Raw genomic sequence first — 26,432 nt, 5'->3', positions numbered from 1 at the left:
TGGAAGGGACCTGACAGGTCATCTGTCCCCACACCCTCACCATAGATGCTGGGCCAGGTGTAGACATGGCTGTGCATGCCCTTGCCCAGCAGTGTGAAGGTCCCTGCCTGGCTATATTTGTGTGGTGGCAGAACCATTCCTAGGACACCAAGACTCCATCAGTGTGGCCGTGGGACCCCAATGCCCCAACTGCAAGCAGGCCACAGGCACAGTGCCTTCATGGACTGTAGGCAGTAGTCTCATTTCAAGCTCAGTTCCCACGTCTGTTCGTGTTTTTGGCCTAGTGCTGTGCAGGAGAGTCATTCTTGAGAACAGGGTATGTCACTTACAAGTAGAACCAGTCCCTTCAAAGCTCTCCCTTTGCTCTACTTGATCCTGTTCCTCCATGTTGGCCAGAAGTAGTGACACACATGTAATGAACACATCTGGTAGCATTCCAGAGTCGCAAAGGAGTTTTGGGTATAGATTATAATTTAAAAAAAAATAAAAACAGCTTTATTGAGGTATAAATGATATACAGAAAACACTGGAGCTATTTAACACATCCAGTTTGATGAGGTTAAGGATATGAATACATCACCACAGCAAAAGTGAAAACAAAATTCATCACCAAAACTGTCCTCCGCATACCCTCCCACAACCACCACCATTGCTGGTGGCAGGAACCCTTGGTCTGATGTCAGCTGTGGGATTGTCATATATGGCCTTTATTATGTTGAGGTGGGATATACTTTCTGAGGTGTTTTAAAGCAACAGAAAAAGATGGAAAGCAAAGAAAATGGTTCAATATGGAGATTTTACTAGATTGCAAGAGATAAAAATTAAACTACAGTGTTTAAGTCCTGATCTCAAAAAAAAGATTATCGTATGAAGTGATTTAGAGAGAACAAGACTAGGCCTTGTAGACACTGGAGTTTTTTTTTTTGTTCCTCTGTTGCTAGATTCATCCATGCATTAAATTCCACGCTTCCTCAACTCTGATCACCCTTCCCACCAACCCCATCCCTGAGTTGCAGATCCAATAACTTGGTCCAGAATTACCTGGAGTTGTCTCCAGTTGCCTCAAAGTTGCTGTATGTGGTGCATCCCTTCACTGTTGCTGCAAAAGCCTGCCCTCCCCCAACTCAGCTGCTTAAAATAATAAGCATTTATTGCTGCTTATGACTCTGGGTGAGTTATGGATTAGTTGGGTGGTTCTTGGCTTGCTGGTGGCCCACTCACACAGCTTCGGTTAGTTGAGTATGGGGTGGGAGCTCTGCTCTGCCTGCTCTTCCCATCCCTAATTTATGAAGCCTTTTTGCTTCTCAGCAGAGTAATTCTCTCCTCAGCACCGTTGGCAGGTCTTCTCTCTGTAGCCCAGCTGGGCTCCGCCCATCACGGTGCTCTCAGCAGATGGTGGACCTTTGTGCTAAAGTCTGTCATGCTTTACCCTTCCAATCAGTGAATTCCTTTTACCTTGGTCATCTCTCCGAGTGGGTGGTGAACTTTCGAGAGCAAAGAATGCATTGCCTTTCCTCTGTTGTATCCCAGCATCTAGCCCAGTGCACTGCTGATAACTGAGATAAATGAGTGAATGGATGATCCAATGAAGTAACTGATAAAATCAGGGAGGAGGCAAAATTAGGTCCTCCTGACCTCATGTGAGTAAATAATATAACTGGCACTCCCCTTATTTTTGTCCTGTCATTTTAAACCCCACTGAGCCCCAAAGGATATAGCGGTATGGTCCGCTGGGCTTAGTTCTTAACAGGCCCAAGCTACATTTATGTTTTCTTAAATAACTCATATCAATCAGCAGATGGTACAGGTTGGCCCTTGCCTGCAGATGCTTGGCATCTCCAGGAGGGGGCTGCAAATGGAGAAACTGGTGTATTTAAAATCACAGGGAGGGGGTCTTGTGGTTCTGGTTTATTTTCCCACTTGACTTACTAGACTGGATTCCCAGTATCCTATAGACCCCCTGCAGTTTTCTCAAGTCCCCCCAAATCACACATCCTTTGTCCCTGTGTGAGTTACTTAATGCAGGGAACACAGCCTAGGGCTGTACCTTCCTGTGAGCACCTGAGCAGCTGATTCCAGGGTTAGAATAAAGGTGATAGTCATGGTGGGGAGATTCTTGGCCTTTTTCCTATAATTTGTCAGGAGGAGAATTGGATTAATGGGTATTTAGCTAATAAACTGTCCTAGAATAACTTGGGTATTCTGCTTCACGGGTAAATTGATATTTACAGCTGTTCTTTTATGAGGGAGGAGGGCACCAGAGTTCTAGGTGTTTAGAGCAGTTGTTCTCAATCAGGTGCACATCTGTCCCTGGGGAGCTTTAAATCCTAGCAACGCCTAATCCCACTCCACAGGTACCCATTTCATTGGCCTGGGCACTACCTGGGACTCAGGATTTTTAAGTCTCCCAGGTAATTGTAATGCACAGACAAAGGTGAGAACCACTGGCTTAGTTTATCCATGCCTTCTTGGAAAGGAGAAAATAATTCTAATATAGATTAGAAGTATCTGAATTTTCTTGGTTGTGAAAGCACAAAAGGTATATTCTTTTTTTTTTAATAGGAAAACATGTTTATTTATAAAAGGAGTAATCAGTCCGTTTAAGTTTAATATAATAATTGGCTCATCTGCATTATCAGTAGAGTTTGTTTTTTTATTTTAACAATGCTAACTTATTCCCTATGAATTTTTTTTTTTTGAGAGGGGATCTCTCATATTTATTGATCAAATGGTTGTTAACAACAATAAAATTCTGTATAGGGCACTCAATGCAGAATCATTAATCAACCCCAAGCCTAATTCTCAACAGTCTCCAATCTTCTGAAGCATAACGAACAAGTTCTTACATGGTGAACAAGTTCTTACATAGTGAATAAGTTCTTACATGGTGAACAGTGCAAGGGCAGTCATATCACAGAGACTTTCAGTTTTGATCACGCATCAGGAACTATAAACAATCAAGTCAGATATGATTATTCGTTTGATTTTTATATTTGATTTATATGTGAATCCCACATTTCTCCCTTATTGTTATTATTATTTTTTTAAATAAAATGCTGAAGTGGTAGGTAGATGCAAGATAAAGGTAGAAAACATAATTTAGTGCTGTAAGAGGGCAAATGTAGATGATCAGGTCTGTGCTTATAGACTAAGTATTAATCCAAGCTAGACAAGGGCAACAAAACATCCACAGATGCAGAAGATTTCTCTCAAAACAGGGGGGGGTGAGATTCTAAGCCTCACCTTTGTTGATCCCCAATTTCTCACCTGATGGCCCCCCTGCGACTGTGCCTGTCTTAGGTTGTTCCTCCCTTGAGGAGTCTTACCCGTCTCTGGCTAACCAGTCATCTTCCAGGGCCATACAGGGAAATGTAAAGTTGTTAAGTAAGAGAGAAGCAATATTCTTTGAAAAGGTTAGCTTTTTACTTCTTTGCAGATTTATGCCCTGTGGCTTCTCTGCCCAGCATTTGTCTTGAGGTATCTTTACCACTTGGAAGAATTATGATACTCTGTAATTTTCTATATGAGGCACAAATTCTACTAAAGGGTTGTAATTAGGAAGGAAGAAGAAAAGCTATAGAAGTAGCAGACAGAAGAAAACATGGGAAGATTGATTATTTCTTTGACATATCTTCTTGTAGAGTAACATAAGCATGTATAGGTTTTAACAAACTACTAATTAAATTGCGTACACACATTAACAGAATAGTAATACAGCTACATAACAAAAGCAGACCTACAGTTACCAGCCATATCCAGTGAAACCAAGAAAGCCAGTTAGGTACCCTAGGCATTTGTGAAAACTTATCAATGATATGATGGATATTGTCTAACTGAATTTGAATAGTTTGAAAAAAATCAGACAAATTAAAACAACACATTCCTGGGAACTGTTCACATCCCATATGTTCTTTTAACAGTAGATAGTCTATTTTCTCACGATTTTGGAGCACTGCAACTTGCACTTCTCCTAATTCTTGGTTGAGTTCCAACAGTATAGATCCAGTCAAATTTGTTGTTTTACTGTATGCACAGGCCAGCTTAGATATCTCCTTCTTCATTCCCATGGCAAATCCAGGAACCAGTGGGATGAATGCAGCTACTACTGCAACAGCACCAGGATCTTTGTTGAAGTTTTTTGATGATCGTCTTCTGGAATGATTCTTCCAGGGGATGTTGATGTTAGAAGTTCTTCTTCATATCGTATCTTAATTCATTTTCTGGGTAGCTAAATTAGGCTTTGATCCTCTGTATAAACACAAACAAACCCTTTGCCCACACTTTGATATGCCCTTTATACCACTGTGAAGAACCTATTGGAGATCGCCACACAGGAACTGCTTTTTTTTTTTTTTTTTTTTCTCCACCAAAGGAATATTCTGCTGGGAAGAATTAGAACTCGGTTATGAAAACTGATTTATCAGAGAATAAGGATACCCGTCTCCAGAATGTTCCTGAGCTTCAGCTTGCTGCCGCCACCACTCCCTTCTCTGTTATCACCCCTTATACCACTTCACCAAATTGTCTTGAGAATAACTGTTAGAAAACATAACGAATGACCTAACGCGTGAATTTGCAAGGTGCTCTTTCTCCGTCTTGCGTTTGCTCCTCACACCAGGGAAGTTGTCTAAGAAACTATTTTTCCGTTCCGAGTCCTGCAGGAGAAGCTGATAGGCTCAGCCGGGCCAGGTATCCACCTCCGGCCCAATCAGCGACTGGGGCCGTGGTGCGCTCGCTGCGTGGGTGAGAGGTGCGCACAGGTGCGGGGTGCGCGCGAGCGCCCACCTGTGCTGCGGGAGGGCTGGTGTTGGTGGAGGGCCGGCAATCCCAGCCTCTGTAGGAAAGCTTGTGGGAGGCCTATTGGTATCTCTAGCATGTTGGGTGAATAGAGAGAGATGCAGAAAAAAGGGAGCTTGGGGGACTGAGCTGGGCGGGGTATGTTGGTGGGATGGCCAGATACTCAGGTGGGCCCTGTGTCCCTGCCCTGCTGCTTTTCTCCAATTGCTCAGGTTCTTGCCTCTCCACTACGCCTGCATCTTGAGCCTGCGGTTCGGTTCCTGGGAGGCTCTAAGTGTTTTTTTTATGCCATCTTCCAGGTGGATTTCTCTTCTGCCTGTGGCACTCTCTTCCAAGAGGTGGTGCTTTTTTTTTTGTTTTTGGTATCATTAATCTATAATTACATGAAGAAGATTATGTTTACTAGGCTCCCCCCTTCACAAAGTCCCCCCCACATACCCCTTCACAGTCACTGTCCATCTGCGTAGTAAGATGCTGTAGAATCACTACTTGTCTTCTCTGTGTTGCACAGTCCTTGCCGTGCCCCCCATGCACTATACATGCTAATCGTAGTGCCAAGAGGTGGTGCTTTTTGACCTTCTGCCAAATTCTGGATCTTTCCTGATCACAAAGGGTGTTTTTTTTCCAGGTGAAAACAACTAAGTTGTTTTTTTTTTATTAAGGTATCATTGATTGACACTTTTATGAAGATTTCACATAAAAGACATTGTGATTACTATGTTCACCCATATTATAGTCTCCCCCACACCCCATTGAAGTCACTGTCCATCACCATCGTGAGATGCCACTGTCTTCTCTGTGCTACACTGTCTTCCCCGTGACCCCCCACACACACCATGTGTACTGATCACAATACCCGTAATCTCCTTATCCCTCCCCCCACTTTGGTAACTAGTCCCTTCTTGGAGTCTGTGAGTCTGCTGTTGTTTTGTTCCTTCAGTTTTGCTTCTAAAACAACTAAGTTTTAAATGGTTTGCCTCACATCTTGAGTTAGAAGCCGGCACTTGTATCAGAAGCAGAACACGAGTCTTCTGAGTTGTCTAATGCTTTTTCTCTTCTGCCCAAGTGAGTTTAATTTTTTTCTTTTCCACTGTTTCTTGTGTAGGGGTTCAGCTATTGCAAAAATAATTGGTAATAATGTCAAGAAACTTCAGAAGTTTGCCTCCACTGTCAAGATGTGGGTCTTTGAAGAAACAGTTAATGGGAGAAAATTGACAGACATCATAAACAATGACCATGAAAATGTAAAATATCTCCCTGGACACAAGCTGCCAGAAAATGTGGTAAGATTTTGGGATGAGAAGTAAATTTGGTTAATTCTGAAAGTTATGTTTGGCTGAGTTACATACACCTGGGCCTTGGGGAAACCCACGAGTTACATCCTTCTTCCTCTATTTCTTATTACCAAGTTCTTTGCTTTGTCAGTTTTGGTTTTCCTGACTCTCGAACTGGGCTTTGTATTAGTTTTTTAGGGCTCTCACAACAAGGTACATTAAACGAGAGAAATTTATTTTCTCACATTCTGGAGGCTTCAAGTTCAAGGTCAAGATGTTTTGTTTCTTCTGAGGCTCTTTCCTCGACTTGTAAATGGCCACCTCCTTCCTTCATCTTCACAGGGCTTTCCTTCTATGTCCTAATTTCTTATAAGGACACCAGCCATGTTGCATTCATGACCTCATTTTCACTTGACCCCTGTTAAGACCCTGTCTCCAAATACAGTCATATTCTGAGGTACTGCATTAGGACTTCAACATATGGAATTGGGGGGGACACAGTTCAGCCCATAATAGGCTACTTTCTTAACACTCAAAGTGCTGGTCACATCAGAGCTGGAACTAACAACCTTGCCATTCGCTGCTCATGTGCCCTAGTAACTCTCTATAGACCTCAAGTGCGTGGCTTTGATCTATTCACAGGGACAGCTAACGCACTGGTCTGTGATTAAAACCAGGGTCAAGCCCTAAATTACAGAAGGAAGGTCAGAGAATATAGAAAATCACAAGACTGACAGTTTAAAATTGAAGCTTTAGAGGACTGGGAGGGGAAAATACAGGCTATTGCCTGGGTTTAATCCAGTGCCCTGCAGGGGAAGGCCAGGTGAAAAGGGCGTGTTCTGCTGTCATCTGAGTGGGCTTCGTGAGCCTCCACTGCCAGACCCCTTGGTGGCTTCTGTGATAGCTGGTCTGAGAAACTCCTCTCCTTTGTTAATGAAATAACTCATCGTTAACTGATCGTTACATTTATTTGCTCACCAGACTTCTTTGTATGCAAAGTGTTGGGTGCTGGAGACAGAAGAGTAAGACAACTTTACTTCCTTCAAAGAGTCCAGCAGGGAGACAGATTTGTAAAGTGATTAGCACCAGGATGTTTGGAGATGCAAAGACCTTGCTGAAGCTTTTTGTTTGGCTTTGGTTAGTGTTTATTAGTGTCAAGCACTGTGCTAAGTAGTTTACATATACTCTCTCATTTAATGCTCTCAAAAACACTTTTAGGTAGATGCTATTAGCTTTCTTATAATGATGATAATTCTGATTTTACAGGAGAAGAAACGAGGCTCAGAGAGGCTAATGAACTTGCCCCAAGTCACATAGCTAGAGGATAGGGTTGGAAGTTGATTCCTTATGGACTCACTCCTGAGCCTGCTGAATCCATTGCTTTGTAGATAGTGGTGACTTTCTCCTTTATGTCACTGAACTAGGGCCTGGCAACATTTCCCCATGGTTATTTTTGATCCATTGGTGGGGAAAGAAAGGATTCTGAGCAGGGAAGTTAAGTTGTCCAGATGTCTGATGGAAGGAAAAAGGGAGCAGCTATTCCCACTGCAACGGAAGGCCACCTAGGTGACCTCTAATCCATGCCTGGAGTAGAAGATTCTGCTCTCTATTCTTGTAAGAATAGATTGCTCCTCCCCTTCTATAAATCAATGCTTCATTTACATCTTCCTTCTCCTGGGCATTGTGCCAGTCCTTATGTACCCATCTGTTTACCCCCACCTGCCCCAGGTGTGTGAACCTGCCTTTCTGGTTTTGTGTTCACCCACTATTCCTAGTGCAATGCTCCAGGAATGTTGGGGGAGGCGAATCTGCTAAGTGGTTTTATGAAACTGAAGCCTGTGCCATGAGCAGGGGAGCAGGAGGGAAGGAACTGACATAGAAGAGTCAAGAACCATTGCTACTTAGGGCCTGGCCCCCACCAGTGGCCCCTGGTCCCTGGGTATGGATGGAGGAGGTAAGGGAGGACCTGTCCACTCCCAGGACTCTGTTGATGTCTAAAGCCTGGTAGGTTCCTGAAAGTGAAGGTATGCATTCTCTGGAGTGGACATTTGCACGGTTTCTGGTTGTTTGCTGGTATGGACAGTGCTCCTAGGAGTGGCCTTGTATACGTCCTAAGGGTGGGTCCCAGGGAATGCACATCTGTAATTCTACCAGCTCACCCCACCAGTTTCCAGTCTGCTGTCCCCCAGCAGCATTTGAGAATTCACATTGTCCCACATCCTTGCCAGTGCTCGGAGGAGGGTACACAGAATATTGGAAGGTATTATTTCTTAAGCTGGCTGAAGGTACACTTTTTCTTCCTTTATTATACTTTTCTATATTCTTGAGTGGTGGGTATGAATGTCACATAATAAATAAATTTGCAAGTGAGTGGTGGTGATAAAATGCAGTGGTGAAGGATGCACTTCGGAGCTGGAGGGCCTGAGCCCAAATGTTCGCGGCAGGAGCCCAGGCAGCCGGCTTTTCCCAGTAAGATGTGCTGTTAATATGCCTTACCTGTAGGAGTTTTCTGAGTTGTAAATAAGATGATCCACACAAATTGTTTAGTATGAAACATTTGTTAAAAGCTATGGTTCTGTTTTTATTTAATTTTATGTGTTTCAGAGTTTTTCCAATATCTCATTTGATCATTTAAAAAGTCGTGTTAGACAGGATTGATATTGTTACTAAAAATTCAGTCATAAAATTAATTGACTCACCTAGAACAAATGTGGATCTGGAGCCAGAAAGTTAATTCATTGATCATGTTTTTCTTGTGAATTTATGTAGGCAAGACTTGTTGTATTTCCATCAACATAGGGTTATTGTTTATGGTGTCTGTCGGTTGGTGTGCTGAGTTGAGAGTCTGAGTCTTTCTTGCTTTGGGGCCCCCAAACCGCTGCCCACATGACCATTCTCCAGGCCTATGCTCATCACATGACCTCCCCTTACATGGGAACCTTTTGTAACAGTGACGTCACCTTGTCATCACCTACTCACTAAAAGCTGGGGCCATCTGGATTTGCCATTTCCTTTTAGACCTGAATGGAAAAATTGCTTCTTTCCTGTCACTGCAAGATAAAAATTGTTGATCCTGTCTTATAGCTATCTGTCCAGGGCCTGTGTTTAGAGCTCATCCAGGTAGAGAGCTCTTCTGCTTTCTCGCTCCAGCTTTAACCAGCCTCAGTGCTGAGCCAGGATTTATGCAGCGTCCTCTGTGAAATGTAGTTGTCATTGCCTCTCATCTTTGTCTTCTAAGCTTTACCAGTTCTTTTTTAAAAACAGCTTTGCTGAGATATAATTCACAGATCATACCATTCACCCATTGAAGTGTATAATTCAGTGGCTTTTAATAAATTCACAGAGTTGTACCACCATTACTGTAGTCAATCTGAGTATATTTTCATCTCTCATACCCTTTTGCAGTCGCCTCCTGTTTCTTCCTATTCTTGCCCCATCCAAGCTCCCACCCCAGCCCTAAGCAACCACCAGTTTACTTTCTGTCTCTATAGATTTGCCTCTTCTGGACATTTCATATCAATGACACCATAAGTATGGTCTTACACGATTGGCCTCTTTTACTTAGCATAGTGTTTTCAAGGTTCATCCCGGTTGTGGCATATGTCAGTACTTCATTCCTTTTGATAAATAATATTCTCTTTTATGGATGTAACATATTTTTATCCACTCATCAGTTGATGGTATCTGGTTGCTCCTACTTTTTTACTATTATGAATAATACTGCTGTGAACATTTGTGTACAGTGTTTTGTGTGAATGTGTTTTCAGTGCTTTTGTGTATTTGCTTAGCGTAATTGCTGGGTCATATGGTAAACTGTTTAATTTTTTGAGGAACTGTCAGATTGTTTTCTATGGTGGCTGTCCCATTGTACAATTCAACCAGCATTGTATGAGGGTTCCACTTTCTCAACATCCTTACCAACACTTGTTATTATCTAACTTATTGATACTAGCCATCATAGTAGGTAGGAAGTGATATTTAATTGCAGTTTTGATTTTTATTTGCCTGATGGCTAACAATGTTGAGTATCTTTCCATGTGCTCATCAGACACTTGTATATCTTCCTTGGAGAAATGTGTATTCAGATCTTTTGCCCATTTAAATGATTCGGTTGTCGTTTGATTACTGAGTTGTAACATTCTTTATATATATTAAATACAGGTCCATTTTCAGTTATACAACTCAGAAGTATTTTATCCTGTTCTGTAAATTTTCACTTTCTTGATGTATCCTTTGAAGCATAGAAGTTTAACTTGAAACCCAATTTACATATTTTTCTTTCTCGCTAATTCTTTGGATTTGGTTTCTGGCACAGATCTGCATTCACTGATGTTTCCTCCTCAGCACCTAGAAGAGTGACTGGCATTGTTTGGGATCTGCATGCATGCCAGGGAGAGTAGAAGCGGTGGGAAAAAACAAAATAGGGTACAGAATTTTGTTTTAGTGTTTTAGGTGGTTTCCTATACCATAGAAGGTTAGACCAAAACAAGTTTTTTTTTTAATAACCATCCACTTTTGGGTAATAAGGTTGGGATAGTATCTGTTACTTTTGGCTGAAAGGGTTCTGAAAATTAGAACATCAGTTCAGGGGGAAACTTCACTGTTAACTCTTTCCTCCCTTGGGTTAGATTTTTCATTTTAATTAGAGGAGTGATCTTCACCAGTGCTTCTCAAACTTATATTACCAGAGTTTTTTGGATCTGACCAAGGAGTTTGTGATTCATAAGGTCTCAGGTGAGGCCCACGCATTTGCATTTGTAACAGGTTCCCAGTGATGGTGATGTGGTTGGTCCAGGAACTACACTTTGGGCACTGCTGGTCTGTGTAATGAGTTTATGTTACTGTTGTGGTATTGGGAAATCCAGGCTGTTGAATGGCTGTTTTTTTCCAGAAGCAGCCCTACTTACCAACAATGGCATATTTATATAAGAATCATTAGGTAAGGTTATCTATATCTGGGGATCGTTTTTCTAACTGTAGAGCCACAGACGTGAATTTTCAGCTATGATCTGGGCCAAAACTGAGGCTGGGAGAACAGGAGAGAACCACAGTCTTTTTGAACCTCTACTTGCCAGCTACCACTTTGCTGTGTGTGTTACACATGTTCTTTTTTTTTGTATTTAACCTGAATACTCATTCTCAAGAATGTAGGTGAGTTGCCTATGGCATCCGGTTAGCTAACAGGTGGTAAGAGCTGGGCCAAGATGCCCAGCTCTTACCACCTGCCTTCTCGCTCCAGCTTTAACCAGCCTCAGTGCTGAGCCAGGATTTATGCAGCGTCCTCCATGAAATGTAGTTGTCATTGCCTCTCATCTTTGTCTTCTAAGCTTTACCAGTTCTTTTTTAAAAACAGCTTTGCTGAGATATAACTCACAGATCATACCGTTCACCCATTAAAGTGTACAATTCAGTGGCTTTTAATAAATTCATGGAGTTGTACCACCATTACTGCAGTCAATCCGAGTATATTTTCATCTCTCATACCGTTTTGCAGTCACCTCCTGTTTCCTCCTATTCTTGCCCCATCCAAGCTCCCACCCCAGCCCTAAGCAACCACCAGTTTACTTTCTGTCTCTATAGATTTGCCTCTTCTGGACATTTCATATCAATGGCACCATGCAGTATGGTCTTACCGGATTGGCCTCTTTTACTTAGCATAGTGTTTTCAACACTATACTAAGTGCCTGACACCTAATCCGGAGGGACTCAAAACCCTTTAGGCTTGTCCACACACTTACCGGCTCTGTTTCAAACCATTTTATTTATTTATTTTATTTATTTATGTTATTATTATTAACTTGGACCAAGAGCCCTGGATTCCTGAGAGTCTGGGCCTTAAGGCGACCAGCCATGACACCTTAGTTCTGTTTGATTATTTGCTCCCCCTTGCCAGCGATAGGCAAGACTTACTCTGACTTGTCTTGCCCAGCACATTCAATGATCTTTCAGGGTGGACACTCTCAGAAAGATTTGGGCAGGAGGCCTGTGAAATAGGTCTGCATTTCCAAAGCAGTGTCTTGATTTTGTTCAGAGTCAAAGATGGGAGAGAGGCTTAGCTAACAGTTATATTCTGAAAGAGGGTATTCAGAGTACTGTGTTGGTTGAGGAGAGCTCAGTTTGATAGCGGGTGAGAGAAACAGTGTTCTGTGAATGGATCGTGTGCATAAGTGCAGCTCGTATTACACATCGCTTCTGTGGGTTAAGGCCTAAGCACGCCGCCAAGCAGACTGGAAGGATGACTGTACGTGTTAAGTGAGCCCCCAGTCATACTAGCCTAGAGACCTGTTAATTCCCAACCAACTGCAGGTTCCTCTTTGATTTATTGAAGAAGGAAATGTAAGAGGTGGGAAGAAATCCTGACCAGCTGGCAGCTTCCTGTGTAGGTTTTTAACAAGGGACCTGGGGATGGGCTGACTCCTTAAAAGTTAAGAATGTATAGAAAGGAGGTAGATTTTTCTGAGATGAATAATCGCTTTCATATCATTTCAGAGCCCTTGCATTTATGTCACTTAATTTGGAAGTGCTCTGTGCAGTAGTGGGGTAGGAAAGGTAATTCTACCCCCATTCTGTATGTGAGGGTCACTAAGGTCACTGAAGGTAAGTCACCTGTCCAAGCTCACAGCTGGTCAGTTGCAGATGGGGGACCCAAACATACACCTTTTCTATCTTTTGTCCTTGGTTCTGGTGTCTTTTCATCTCACCATTTTGGGAGGTACCCTGAAAAGGCAGAAAGGGACATGGGTGTGTGTTGGAGGGGACTGGGGGAAATGAGAAACAATAAATCCAGAGAAGAACAAAGGTTTTAATTAGAATTCAGGCTGCCAGGCTCCATATGAGAAAGGATATAGAACTCCCCACCTAACTAAAGCTAGTAGCCCAAGGGGGAGTGAGGGGTCAGCGTTCTTACGAAGGCTACAGGAGGGACAGCAAGTACGTAAGAGTGTAACGAGCTTTGCCAGTAAGGGACAAGCAGAGCAGTCCTGGGTTGGTGTCAGGAGGCTAATGGTATAGAATAAGAAACTGCTTTTTTCAAGGAGGTGAAATCTCCAGATGCAACGGAGGTAGATTTTTGTGATGAATCTGTGCCAACTGTGGCTACCCTGCCTAGATTACCAATCTGGAGAAGCCCTCTGAAGAGGAAAACAGGTTTTCCCCTGCCTTTGGGGGTGTGAGCAAAGAGGAAGAAGTGCTAAACTCTGGGTTATGATTACTGTATGGGGCATGACTGTTTATGTTGCCATCAAGATCAGCTTAAGCTAAGATAGAGATGGTTTTGGTTCATAAGACTTAAAATCCAGGTTGTGCTTGGTTTCAGGTGCAGCCTAAATCAGTGACTTACATGACGTCAATGAGGCCATGTGACTTCCTGCTTCTCTGCTCTCCTACAAAGTTGGCTTCATCCACATGGGAGCCTGTTGGCAGGCCTAGGTTCTCCCCCTCACACTTGTGGAATAGTTGCAGCTATTCCAGACCTCATACCATCATCCCACACTGTTCAAGGAATTACCCAATAGCTGCTGCAGAAGAGTGAGGAAGCAACTGTTCCTCAGAAGGCCCAGCAAACATCCTCTTGACCCCAATTGTATTATGTGCTGACTGACTTGAACAGTGTGGAACATGAGAGGGGCCAAGTCCACCTAAATTGCATGGTTAAAATGGGGAAGCAGTAACTTTTGAAAAGAAATTTAAGGGTGTTTTTGCTGGAAAGAAGGGGAGTAGAGGCTAGGTGGTAAACTACAGAAGTCTTCCATACTATTCAAAGGGATATGGGAATGATATAATTCCAGAGGGATTTCCTTGGGGAATTCTTTGAGTAAGAGGGTAACTCTTAGCACATGTATGATTTAGGAGAACAGATGAAGATATAAGAAGAGACATAATAATTGACTTAACAAAAAGCAGTTTATTTCCCTCTCACCTAATGGTGGTCTAACAGCTTTGCTTCACACCATTGTTCCGGGTCCCATCTTCTTCATTTCCTGTGCCATCGCCTAAGTCTGGGTGACCATGGGCTTCAGCCAGCAGAATGGAGGAAGGGAAGGCGTGGAGGAAGCAGCCGCTGGGCTGGAAGTGCTGTGACAGCTCCCTCTCACGTTCCACTGATGAGAACCTGGTCCTTGCCAAGGACTGGTGGGAAATGCAGCCCCTCACTGGGTGACAAGTGACCGGCTTACAGCTCTGTGATTATGAAAGAAATGGAGAAGGGACTTTGGTGAGGGATTGGTGGTCTCCATCCCAACTCCCAAACTGGATGTCCTAGGAGGCTTACCCATCCTGAATGATGTTCCCGCGGCAGATAGCACTCCTCAGAGATGAACCAGCATCTGAGTCCCTTCATTTTGGGAAGCAGGAATGCTTAATGGAACCGGTATCAGTTACATTTAGGTTCACAAACATGTGACAGAAAACTTAAAAATGACAGTGTCTTAAGCAAAGCAAATGTCTCTTTCTTTTGGTTACGTATATTAATCATATTAACAATGCATCACAGAGTCAGGGGCTCTATCCTCCTCTTCTGCCATCTCCACATTTGGTTTCCTCCTCAAAGTCCAAGATGACTGAGCTCCAGCCATCTCTTGACACTTCCTCTGGCAAAGGGAGAAAGAAAGCCTTCAAGGGCATTTCCCAGAGGTCACACGCAGCACTTCCTCGACACCCCATTGGTCAGAACTTAATCACATGGGGCACCTAGTTGCAAGGGAGGCTGGGATATGTCACCTTTCCTGTCACTGATAAGCCTGTTCTCCAATCGGGAGCTCTTGCTGAGGCAGCAGGGAAGAACCAACAGGGGCAAAAGCAAGCGTTGTCTGCTGGAGACCATATGCCTTATCCTCGCTAGATGCCCTCACCTCTGCCTGTGTTAAATTTTAAAACCTGTTTTTATACTTGTCTGAAGGAAAGAAATCATCGTCACTGACAAGTACTGAGGGCACACCAAGTGCTAGACCCTGTTCTGTGTCATTTAGATTCACGACAGTGCTGTCATGTGCTTGACATGGAGAGGTTTATGGATGGTGGGCAATCGAGGGAACCAGAAGGGCGTGGTGGAGTGCCCAGAGTTTCACTACAGCAGGAAGCCACGAGCACCCCTGAAAGGGCAAAGGGAAAGACCAGTGGCACCAAGCCAGCCTTACTGGGGCTTAGAGACATGGAGAGAGGCTGCATATCAGGAGGTGGAACTGTAGAATGAAGCCACACCAGCACCCCTCTGAATCTGGGCAGGAGTGGCCCCAGGAGGCTGGTAAACACCCTGACCTGCCTTTCCTCCCCCCTCGGCTCTCCTGACAGTGCCCCCCTTTGTCTGAGGCCAACCGAAATGCAGACAGCAAGGCCGCTCAGGGGACACACAGAAAGCAGTCTCCTGGGGAACAGAATGGGGCAAAGGGCAAAAAATAGACTGGGGGCTTGGGAGAGCAGCCAAGAACAACCCACATGGTGAGACTGACTCCCTTTTACAAGTAAGGGAACTGAGGCATGGAGAGGTCAAGTCACTTGCCCAGCTGGTGACAGGGGCAGGACTCTCCTGGCTTCAGGTGCACATCCTCAGTAGGAAGGCAGAGCACACACCACACGCTTTTCACTGTCTGCACACAGTAGGCCTCTGATAAATGGGGAATGGAATCATTTGAGCCCACTGGGTGTCGGTAACAGTCTCATCCTCACTGCCACAGGTTGCCATCTCAGACATCAGAGAGGCCGTGCAGGATGCAGACCTGCTGGTGTTCGTCGTTCCCCACCAGTTCATTCACAGAATCTGTGAGGAGATCACCGGCAGGGTACCCAAGGAGGCGCTGGGAATCACCCTCATCAAGGTAGCTCACTGTGACCCCAGGCAGGAGAAACGACGCTACATGTTGGTTCTGGGAAATCTCATTTCCTCTTACTTTCATCTGTTGAAATAAGGAGCTGAAGGGGAGGTTATGGCAGGTTTTTGCTTTTAAAGATGCCTGGAAGGTAATCAGAAACATACCATGAGCCCAGCTTAGCTCAAATTTAGGCGGGGGCTGCTGTCTGTCGCGGCTGGTTGGCGGTGGCGGCGATGTGAGGGCATCCTTCAGATGAGCCTTGCTGTCAGGAAGCTCCTCCCACCCTGTGTGGTCTCAGCCTGCATTCTGGAAATCACCTGCGGTTTGTATCAGCTAGGAAATTAATCATTAGTTCCCACTCCTGAGTATATTCCCTATAGAGAGAATTCTTAACCAGAAGTCCACAAACCACCCGCAGAGATCCACAGACAGAATTCAGGAAGTTCATGGGCTTAAATGTAAGGAAAATACTGCATTTTTATTCATTTTCACTTCTAACTGAAACGAGCATTTCCTCTATTTATGAAAGTAGGACACAGCCAGTTTCAGTAACAGTGGTATTAACAAAGACTGTGACCCTGTTGCCCATTTCATTCACAGGTATTTTTATATCATTGTAAAGTGATGGCTTAGCTATCTCCAGGTATCATTCATGCTCACCACTACTTTGAAATTATGGTAATTACTAGATGTGCCATGTCATCTCTTTCTAGTGCATTAGTAAAACAGCACACATATATTACTGTGTCACAAATTTGCTTTTAACATTTTGATAATACATTTCAATATAATCGGCTTCCTGGATAATCTTATGTATTTTGCTTTATGCATATGAAATTCTGAGAATCAGTATGTAAACCTTACCAGACTGCCAGGGGTGGGGTCCATATCATAAAATAGGTTAAGAACCCCTGGAGACACTCTGTTCCAGAGTGTTTGTAGATGAATCTTCATGAAGGCAAACTGGAGCGACTCAAATGTCAAGCATCAATAGGATGTATAACTGCACATGGACTGTTTATTTTGTAATGCCACACAGTAGTAAATGGGAATGAACCAGAACATTCATACAGCTACATGGGTCAATCTCGGTAAAATCATAATGTAGCACAAAAGACCACATCTCAAGTGAATGGTACAATTTCACTTACAGGCTTTCAAAAAACAGGCATAATGACATAACCTATTGTATAGGGATAGTTTTATGTGGCAGAAGGATCAAGAAAAGCAAGGAGCAGTGCATACAGCCTTAAGCATGGTGGCCCGCCCTGGTGGGGGCCGGGGAACACCAATGAGGAGGATGGCACCAGGGTGTGGTCTCATCACGTTCTGTGTCCTGACTTGGGCAGATGCATGCTCATTTTCTTCTCACTTTATTGTTATTAAAACAGTATGTGCAGTATATATGTTTACTGTTGTAAGAGATGTTTTCAGGTTGGGTATGCCGTTGGGTGTCTGAATCTAGATTACTTATAAAGCAGCTCTGTTGTGGCTCTTTTATTGGGTTTGTTTTCCCCTAACTTGTTGACATCCTTATAGGGCATAGACCAGGGCCCTGAGGGGCTGAAGCTCATTTCCGACATCATCCGAGAGAAGATGGGCATTGACATCAGTGTGCTGATGGGAGCCAACATTGCCAACGAGGTGGCTGCTGGGAAGTTCTGCGAGACCACCATTGGTGAGCCCTGGCTGGGGGTGGGGCCTCGGGAAATCTAGACACGCGGTGTTCAAACGTTTACATTTTCCACTTCTGGTATTTTCTTTCATGGACTCTTCCCTGCTCCCATTATATTCCTGAGGAGGACATTCGGTCGGCTGGGGATTTTACAGGAGGAGGCCATTCTGTGGACCTGAAGTGTCTCAGGAACCTCCTGAAGGAAAGGAAAGCCAGGGAGCCCATTTGACCCACCAAGATCCAGTGATGATCCATTAAGGTTAAACACAAGAAATGCAAGGTCGCTTGTACCAGGCAGCAGGGCTACATCTTTGGTAGGGCTCCCCTGGCCTTAGAAATCCAGATTTCCTCGCAAATGCCTGTATCCAGAACCTCAGTGGGTCCCAATGAGATTTAAAAATTGGTGGGAATAATCCCCATCTTCAGGTAAATAAGCTAAGGCTCAGAGGAAAATTTACCTGCCCAAGGTCACACAGCTAACATAGTACGCAGGCATGAACTTTGGCTTTCCTATTTCTTAGAAACAGAAAAGCCGAGAGAAATAATTTTAGAACTAGAAAATCCTTTCTACTCTTTTTTTTTTTAGATAATTATTTTTTATTGAAGGGTAGTTGACACACAGTATTACATTAGTTTCAGGTGTACAACACAGTGATTCAACATTTATATACATGATAATTCTATCAGCTATCGCCATACCAAGTTGTTACAATATTTTGACTATATTCCTTATGCTATACATTGCATCCCGGTTACTTCTTTATTTTACAATTGGAAGTGTGTACTTTTTTTTTTTGTGAGGGCATCTCTCATATTTATTGATCAAATGGTTGTTAACAACAATAAAATTCTGTATAGGGGAGTCAATGCTCAATGCACAATCACTAATCCACCCCAAGCCTAATTTTCATCAGTCTCCCATCTTCTGAAGCATAATGAACAAGTTCTTACATGGAGAACAAATTCTTACATAGTGAATAAGTTACATGGTAAACAGTACCAGGGCAGTCATCACAGAAACTTTCGGTTTTGCTCATGCATTATGAACTATAAACAGTCAGTTCAAATATGAATATTCATTTGATTTTTATACTTGATTTATATGTGGATACCACATTTCTCTCTTTGTTATTATTGTTTTTAACAAAATGCTGAAGTGGTAGGTAGATACAAGATAAAGGTAGAAAACATAGTTTAGTGTTGTAATAGAGCAAGCGTAGACGATCAGGTGTGTGCCTGTAGACTATGTGTTAATCCAAGCTAGACAAGGGCAATAAAACATCCACGTATGCAGAAGATTTCTCTCAGAACAGGGGGGGGTGAGGTTCTAAGCCTCACCTTTGTTGATCCCCAATTTCTCACCTGATGGCCCCCCTGCAACTGTGCCTGTCTTAGGTTGTTCCTCCCTTGAGGAATCTTACCCTTCTCTGGCTAACCAGTCATCTTCCAGGGCCATACAGGGAAATGTAAAGTTGGTAAGTGAGAGAGAAGCCTTATTGTTTGAAAAGGTTAGCTTTTTACTTCTTTGCATATTAATGCCCTGTGGCTTCTATGCCCAGCAGTTGTCTTGAGGTATCTTTACCACTTGGAAGAATTATGATACTCGGTAAATTCAATATGAGGCACGAATTCTATTTAAGGGTTGTAATTAGGACGGAAGAATAAAAGCTATAGAAGTAGAAGGTGGAAGAAAACATGGGAAGATTGATTATTTCTTTGACATATCTTCTTGTAGAGTAAATTCCGCATGGATAGGTTTTAAACTACTAATTAAATTGCGCACACACATTAACATAATAGGAGTACAGTTACATAACCAAAGCATACCTGTAATTACCAGCCATCTCCAGTGAAACCAACAAAACCAATTAGGCACCTTAGGCATTTGTGAAAACTTATCTATGATATGGTGGATATTGTCCCACTGAACTTGAACAGTCTGAGAGATATCAGACAAATTAAAACAACCCTCTCCTGGGGACTGTTCACATCCCATACGTTCTTTTAACAATAAATAGTCTGTAGTTGTAAGATTTTGGAGCACTACAATTTGCACTTCTCGTAATTCTTGGTTGAGTTCCAACAGTATAGATCCAGTCAAATTTGTTGTTTTATTGTATGCACAGGCCAGATTAGATATCTCCTTCTTCATTCCCATGGCAAGTCCAGGAACTGGTGGGATGAGTGCATCTACAGCTGTAGCAGTGCGTGGCTCTTTGTTGGGGTTTTTTGATGATCATCTTCTGGCATGAGTCTTCCAGAGAGTGCTGATGTTGGAAGTTCTTTTTCATATCGTATCTTAGTTCATTTTCGGGGTAGCCCAATTAGGCTTTGATCCTCTGTATAAACACAAGCAGACCCTTTGCCTACACTTTTATATGCCCTTTATACCATTGTGTAGAACTCATTGGAGGTCACCACACAGGAACTGCTTTTTTTTTTCTTTTTTGTTATCATTAATCTATACTTACATGACGAATATTATGTTTACTAGGTCTCCCCTATACCAGGTCCCCCCTATAAACCCCTTTACAGTCACTGTCCATCAGCATAGCAAAATGTTGTAGACTCACTACTTGTCTTCTCTGTGTTGTACAGCCCTCCCCTTTCTCCCACCCCCCCCATGCATGCTAATCTTAATATCCTCCTTCTTCTTCCCCGCCCCTTATCCCTCCCTACCCACCCATCCTCCCCAGTCCCTTTCCCTTTGGTACCTGTTAGTCCATTCTTGAGTTCTGTGATTCTGCTGCTGTTTTGTTCCTTCAGTTTTTCCTTTGTTCTTATACTCCACAGATGAGTGATATCATTTGGTATTTCTCTTTCTCCGCTTGGCTTGTTTCACTGAGCATAATACCCTCCAACTCCATCCATGTTGCTGCAAATGGTAGGATTTGCCCTTTTCTTATGGCTGAGTAGTATTCCATTGTGTATATGTACCACATCTTCTTTATCCATTCATCTATCGATGGACATTTAGGTTGCTTCCAATTCTTGGCTATTGTAAATAGTGCTGCGATAAACATAGGGGTGCACTGGTCTTTCTCATACTTGATTGCTGCATTCTTAGGGTAAATTCCTAGGAGTGCAATTCCTGGGTCAAATGGTAAGTCTGTTTTGAGCATTTTGATGTACCTCCATACTGCTTTCCACAATGGTTGAACAAGTTTACATTCCCACCAGCAGTGTAGGAGGGTTCCCCTTTCTCCACAGCCTCGCCAACATTTGTTGTTGTTTGTCTTTTGGATGACAGCCATCCTTAGTGGTGTGAGGTGATACCTCATTGTAGTTTTAATTTTCATTTCTCTGATAATTAGCGATGTGGAGCATCTTTTCATGTGTCTGTTGGCCATCTGTATTTCTTTTTTTTTTTTTTTTTTAAATAATTATTTTTTATTGAAGGGTAGTTGACGCACAGTATTACATTACATTAGTTTCAAGTGTACAACACAGTGGTAGAACATTTATATACATAATTCTAGGTTCCAGCTATCACCCTACCAAGCTGTTGCAATATCTTGACTATATTCCTTATGCTATACATTACATCCCGGTTACTTATTTATTTTACCATTGGAAGTCTGCCCTTTTTTTTTTTGTGAGGGCATCTCTCATATTTATTGATCAAATGGTTGTTAATGACAATAAAATTCTGTATAGGGGAGTCAATGCTCAATGCACAATCATTAATCCACCCCAAGCCTAATTTTCATCAGTCTCCAATCTTCTGAGGCATAACAAACAAGTTCTTACATGGAGTGTATTTCTTTTTTGGAGAACTGTATGTTCAGTTCCTCTGCCCATTTTTTGATTGGGTTATTTGTTTTTTCTTTGTTGAGGCATGTGAGTTCTTTATATATTCTGGACGTCAAGCCTTTATCGGATCTGTCATTTTCAAATATATTCTCCCATACTGTAGGGTTCCTTTTTGTTCTATTGATGGTGTCTTTTGCTCTACAGAAGCTTTTCAGCTTAATATAGTCCCACTTGTTCATTTTTGCTGTTGTTTTCCTTGCCCGGGGAGATATGTTCAAGAAGAGGTCACTCATGTTTATGTCTAAGAGGTTTTTGCCTATGTTTTTTTCCAAGAGTTTAATGGTTTCTTGACTTACATTCAGGTCTTTGATCCATTTTGAGTTTACTTTTGTATATGGGGTTAGACAGTGGTCCAGTTTCATTCTCCTACATGTAGCTGTCCAGTTTTGCCAGCGCCATCTGTTGAAGAGACTGTCATTTTGCCATTGTATGTCCATGGCTCCTTTGTCAAGTATTAGTTGACCGTATATGTCTGGGTTAATGTCTGGATTCTCTAGTCTGTTCCATTGGTCTGTGGCTCTGTTCTTGTGCCAGTACCAAATTGTCTTGATTACTATGGCTTTATAGTAGAACTTGAAGTTGGGGAGTGAGATCCCCCCTACTTTATTCTTCTTTCTCAGGATTGCTTTGGCTATTCAGTGTTTTTGGTGTTTCCATATGAATTTTTGAATTATTTGTTCCAGTTCATTGAAGAATGTTGCTGGTAGTTTCATAGGGATTGCATCAAATCTGTATATTGCTTTGGGCAGGATGGCCATTTTGACGATATTAATTCTTCCAAGCCACGAGCATGGGATGACTTTCCATCTGTTGGTGTCCCCTTTAATTTCTCTTAAGAGTGCCTTGTAGTTTTCAGAGTATAAGTCTTTCACTTCTTTGGTTAGGTTTATTCCTAGGTATTTTTTTTTTGATGCAATTGTGAATGCAGCTGTTTCCTGATTTCTCTTTCTGTTGGTTCATTGTTAGTGTATAGGAAAGTCACAGATTTCTGTGTGTTGATTTTGTATCCTGCAACTTTGCTGTATTCCGATATCAGTTCTAGTAGTTTTGGGGTGGAGTCTTTAGGGTTTTTTATGTACAGTATCATGTCATCTGCAAATAGTGACAGTTTAACTTCTTCTTTACCAATCTGGATTCCTTGTATTTTTTTGTTTTGTCTCATTGCCATGGCTAGGACCTCCAGTACTATGTTAAATAACAGTGGGGAGAGTGGGCATCCCTGTCTAGTTCCCGATCTCAGAGGAAAAGCTTTCAGCTTCTTGCTGTTCAGTATAATGTTGGCTGTGTGTTCATCATAGATGGCCTTTATTATGTTGATATGTTAAGTATATATAATATGTTAAGTATATTATATGTTAAGTATATATACTTGCCCTCTATTCCCATTTTGCTGAGAGTTTTTATCATGAATGGATGTTGAACTTTGTCAAATGCTTTTTCAGCGTCTATGGAGATGATCATGTGGTTTTTGTCTTTCTTTTTGTTGATGTGGTGGATGATGTTGATGGACTTTCGGGTGTTGTACCATCCTTGCATCCCTGGGATGAATCCCACTTGGTCATGGTGTATGATCCTTTTGATGTATTTTTGAATTCGGTTTACTAATATTTTGTTGAGTATTTTTGCATTTACATTCATTAGGGATATTGGTCTGTAGTTTTCTTTTTGGTGGGGTCTTTGCCTGGTTTTGGTATTAGGGTGATTTTAGCTTCATAGAATGAGTTTGGGAGTATCCCCTCCTCTTCTATTTTATGGAAAACTTTAAGGAGAATGGGTATTATGTCTTCCCTGTATGTCTGATAAAATTCCGAGGTAAATCCATCTGGCCCGGGGGTTTTGTTCTTTGGTAGTTTTTTGATTACCGCTTCAATTTTTTTGCTGGTAATTGGTCTGTTTAGATTTTCTGTTTCTTTCTGGGTCAGTCTTGGAAGGTTGTATTTTTCTAGGAAGTTGTCCATTTCTCCTAGGTTTCCCAGCTTGTTAGCATATAGGTTTTCATAGTATTCTCTAATAATTCTTTGTATTTCTGTGGGATCCATCGTGATTTTTCCTTTCTCGTTTCTGATACTGTTGATTTGTGTTGACTCTCTTTTCCTCTTAATAAGTCTGGCTAGAGCCTTATCTATTTTGTTTATTTTCTCGAAGAACCAGCTCTTGGTTTCATTGATTTTTGCTATTGTTTTATTCTTCTCAATTTTATTTATTTCTTCTCTGATCTTTATTATGTCCCTCCTTCTGCTGACTTTAGGCCCCATTTGTTCTTCTTTTTCCAATTTCGATAATTGTGACATTAGACCATTCATTTGGGATTGTTCTTCCTTTTTTAAATATGCTTGGATTGCTATATACTTTCTTCTTAAGACTGCTTTTGCTGTGTCCCACAGAAGTTGGGGCTTAGTGTTGTTGTTGTCGTTTGTTTCCGTATATTGCTGGATCTCCATTTTGATTTGGTCATTGATCCATTGATTATTTAGGAGCGTGTTGTTAAGCCTCCATGTGTTTGTGAGCCTTTTTGCTTTCTTTGTACAGTTTATTTCTAGTTTAATGCCTTTGTGGTCTGAAAAGTTGCTTGGTAGGATTTCAATCTTTTGGAATTTACTGAGGCTCTTTTTGTGGCCTAGTATGTGGTCTATTCTGGAGAATGTTCCATGTGCACTTGAGAAGAATGTGTATCCTGTTGCTTTTGGATGTAGAGTTCTGTAGATATCTATTAGGTCCATCTGTTCTAGTGTGTTGTTCAGTGACTCTGTGTCCTAACTTATTTTCTGTCTAGTGGATCTGTCCTTTGGAGTGAGTGGTGTGTTGAAGTCTCCTAGAATGAATGCATTGCATTCTATTTCCTCCTTTAGTTCTGTTAGTATTTGTTTCAGGTATGTTGGTGCTCATGTATTGGGTGCATATATATTTATAATGGTTATATCCTCTTGATGGACTGAGCCCTTTATCATTATGTAATGTCCTTCTTTGTCTTTTGTTACTTTCTTTATTTTGAAGTCTGTTTTGTCTGATACCAGAATTGCAACACCTGCTTTCTTCTCTCTGTTGTTTGCATGAAATATCTTTTTCCATCCCTTGACTTTAAGTCTGTGGGTGTGTTTGGGTTTGAGATGAGTCTCTTGTTAGCAGCATATGGATGGATCTTGCTTTTTTATCCATTCTATTACTCTGTGTCTTTTGATTGGTGCATTCAGTCCATTTACATTTAGGGTGATTTTTGAAAGGTATGAACTTATTGCCATTGCAGGCTTTAAGTTTGTGGTTACCAAAGGTTCAGGGTTAGCTTCTTTGCTATCTTACTGTCTAACTTAACTCACTTGTTGAGCTATTATAGACGTGGTCTGATGATTCTTTATTTCTCTCCCTTCTTATTCCTCCTCCTCCCTTCTTCATATGTTGGGTGTTTTGTTCTGTGCTCTTTTTAGGAGTGCTCCCATCTAGAGCAGTCCCTGTAGGGTGCCCTGTAGAGGTGGTTTGTGGGAGGCAAATTCCCTCAACTTTTGCTTGTCTGGGAATTGTTTAATCCCTCCTTCATATTGAAATGATATTCATGCTGGATACAGTAGTCTTGGTTCGAGGCCCTTCTGTTTCATTGCATTAAGTATATCATGCCATTCTCTTCTGTCCTGTAGGGTTTCTGTTGAGAAGTCTGATGTTAGCCTGATGGGTTTTCCTCTGTAGGTAACCTTTTTTTTCTCTCTGGCTGCCTTTAATACTTTGTCCTTGTCTTTGATCTTTGCCATTTTAATTATTATGTGTCTTGGTGTTGCCCTCCTTGGATCCCTTGTCATGGGAGTTCTGTGAACCTCTGTGGTCTGAGAGGCCATTTCTTCCCCTAGTGTGGGGAAGTTTTCGGCAATTATTTCTTCAAAGACACTTTCTATCCCTTTTTCTCTCTCTTCTTCTTCTGGTACCCCTATAATGCGGATATTGTTCCATTTCGATCAGTCACTCAGCTCTCAGAATTCTTTCATTCCTGGAGATCCTTTTATCTCTCTCTGCATCAGCTTCTCTGCATTCCTGTTCTCTGTTTTCTAGCCCATTAATGGTCTCTTGCATCTCATCCATTCTGTTTTGAAGTCCTTCCAGAGCTTGTTTTATTTCTGTATTCTCCCTCCTTAGTTCTTGCATATTTCTCTGCAAGTCCATCAGCATGGTTATGACTTTTGTTTTGAATTCTTTTTCAGGAAGACTGGTTAAATCTATCTCCCCAGGTTCCTTTTCAGGGGAAGATGTAGCAGATGCCGAAGCTCTCTGGGTTAGTTTTGTCTGGATCATATTTTTTTGCCTTTTCACGTTGACAGGTGCTATTGACTGTCAGCTGGGAGGGCCAACCTTTCACTTGCTACTGGCCTTTCTTTACTGGGACAACTGCGACCCCTAGTGGCTTGTGTTGGGTAATTGTGTGTAGGCTGGGTCTTTGTGTCTTGCCCAGCCGATATGGATGGATCTCCCTTTCTGTGAGTGTGGTTTGCCTTAGGCTGTTTCTCTGCTTTTGCAGCGCCCGGAGGGGTAATGGACGGGGGGGCTGTTTGGCTGTTTACCTCTGTGAGGGGTCTTAGAGTTGTTGCCCAAGGGGTTAGTGCGTCCAGTTTTCCCTGTAATTTCCAACCACTGGGCTGTGGCCTGTGTTGTTTTCCGTCTAGCTGTTAAGTCCCTGTCCCTTTAAGACTTTCAAAAAGCACTTGCTTTTCTTTGTCACAGGGGCATCAGCTTCGGAACCCGCTCAGAGGTCTTGCTGCCCTATTACCCTAGTTTCCAGCCCTCCACGCATGCACTGTGTCTGCACTCTGGTGCGGGTGGCTGGGGCTGGGTGTTTAGCAGTCCTGGGCTCCCTCTCCCTCCCGCCGGGAGCTGGGGGGAGGTGTGCTAGGGTCCCACCAGGCCGGGGCTTGTATCTTACCCCTTTCACCAGGCGCTGGGCTCTCGCACATGTGGATGTAATCTGGCTGTTGTCCTGTGTCTTCTGGTCTCTCTTTTAGGATTAGTTGTATTTGTTGTATTTTCAAAAATATATATGTTTTTGGGAGGAGATTCCCACTGTCCTACTCACGCCGCCATGTTGGCTCC

At 42.5% G+C, this 26,432-nt stretch overlaps 1 protein-coding gene across 1 annotated transcript in view; it reads left to right on the top strand.

Annotated features, from left to right (window-relative positions):
- Positions 1-26,432, top strand: part of GPD1L (glycerol-3-phosphate dehydrogenase 1 like) — a 70,329-nt gene that overhangs the window by 10,520 nt on the left and 33,377 nt on the right. Inside the window, exons 2-4 of the mRNA XM_036891933.2 lie at positions 5,903-6,080; positions 15,743-15,883; positions 17,417-17,555. Of these exons, the coding sequence (XP_036747828.1) occupies positions 5,903-6,080; positions 15,743-15,883; positions 17,417-17,555 (458 nt within the window). The remainder of the gene's footprint in view (positions 1-5,902; positions 6,081-15,742; positions 15,884-17,416; positions 17,556-26,432) is intronic.

The sequence above is a fragment of the Manis pentadactyla genome, chromosome 14 (genome assembly GCF_030020395.1).
Source record: "Manis pentadactyla isolate mManPen7 chromosome 14, mManPen7.hap1, whole genome shotgun sequence".
Classification (NCBI taxonomy): domain Eukaryota; kingdom Metazoa; phylum Chordata; class Mammalia; order Pholidota; family Manidae; genus Manis; species Manis pentadactyla.
The sequence above is the reverse complement of the archived record's forward strand: the minus strand, read 5'-3'. Positions and strand labels throughout refer to the sequence as shown.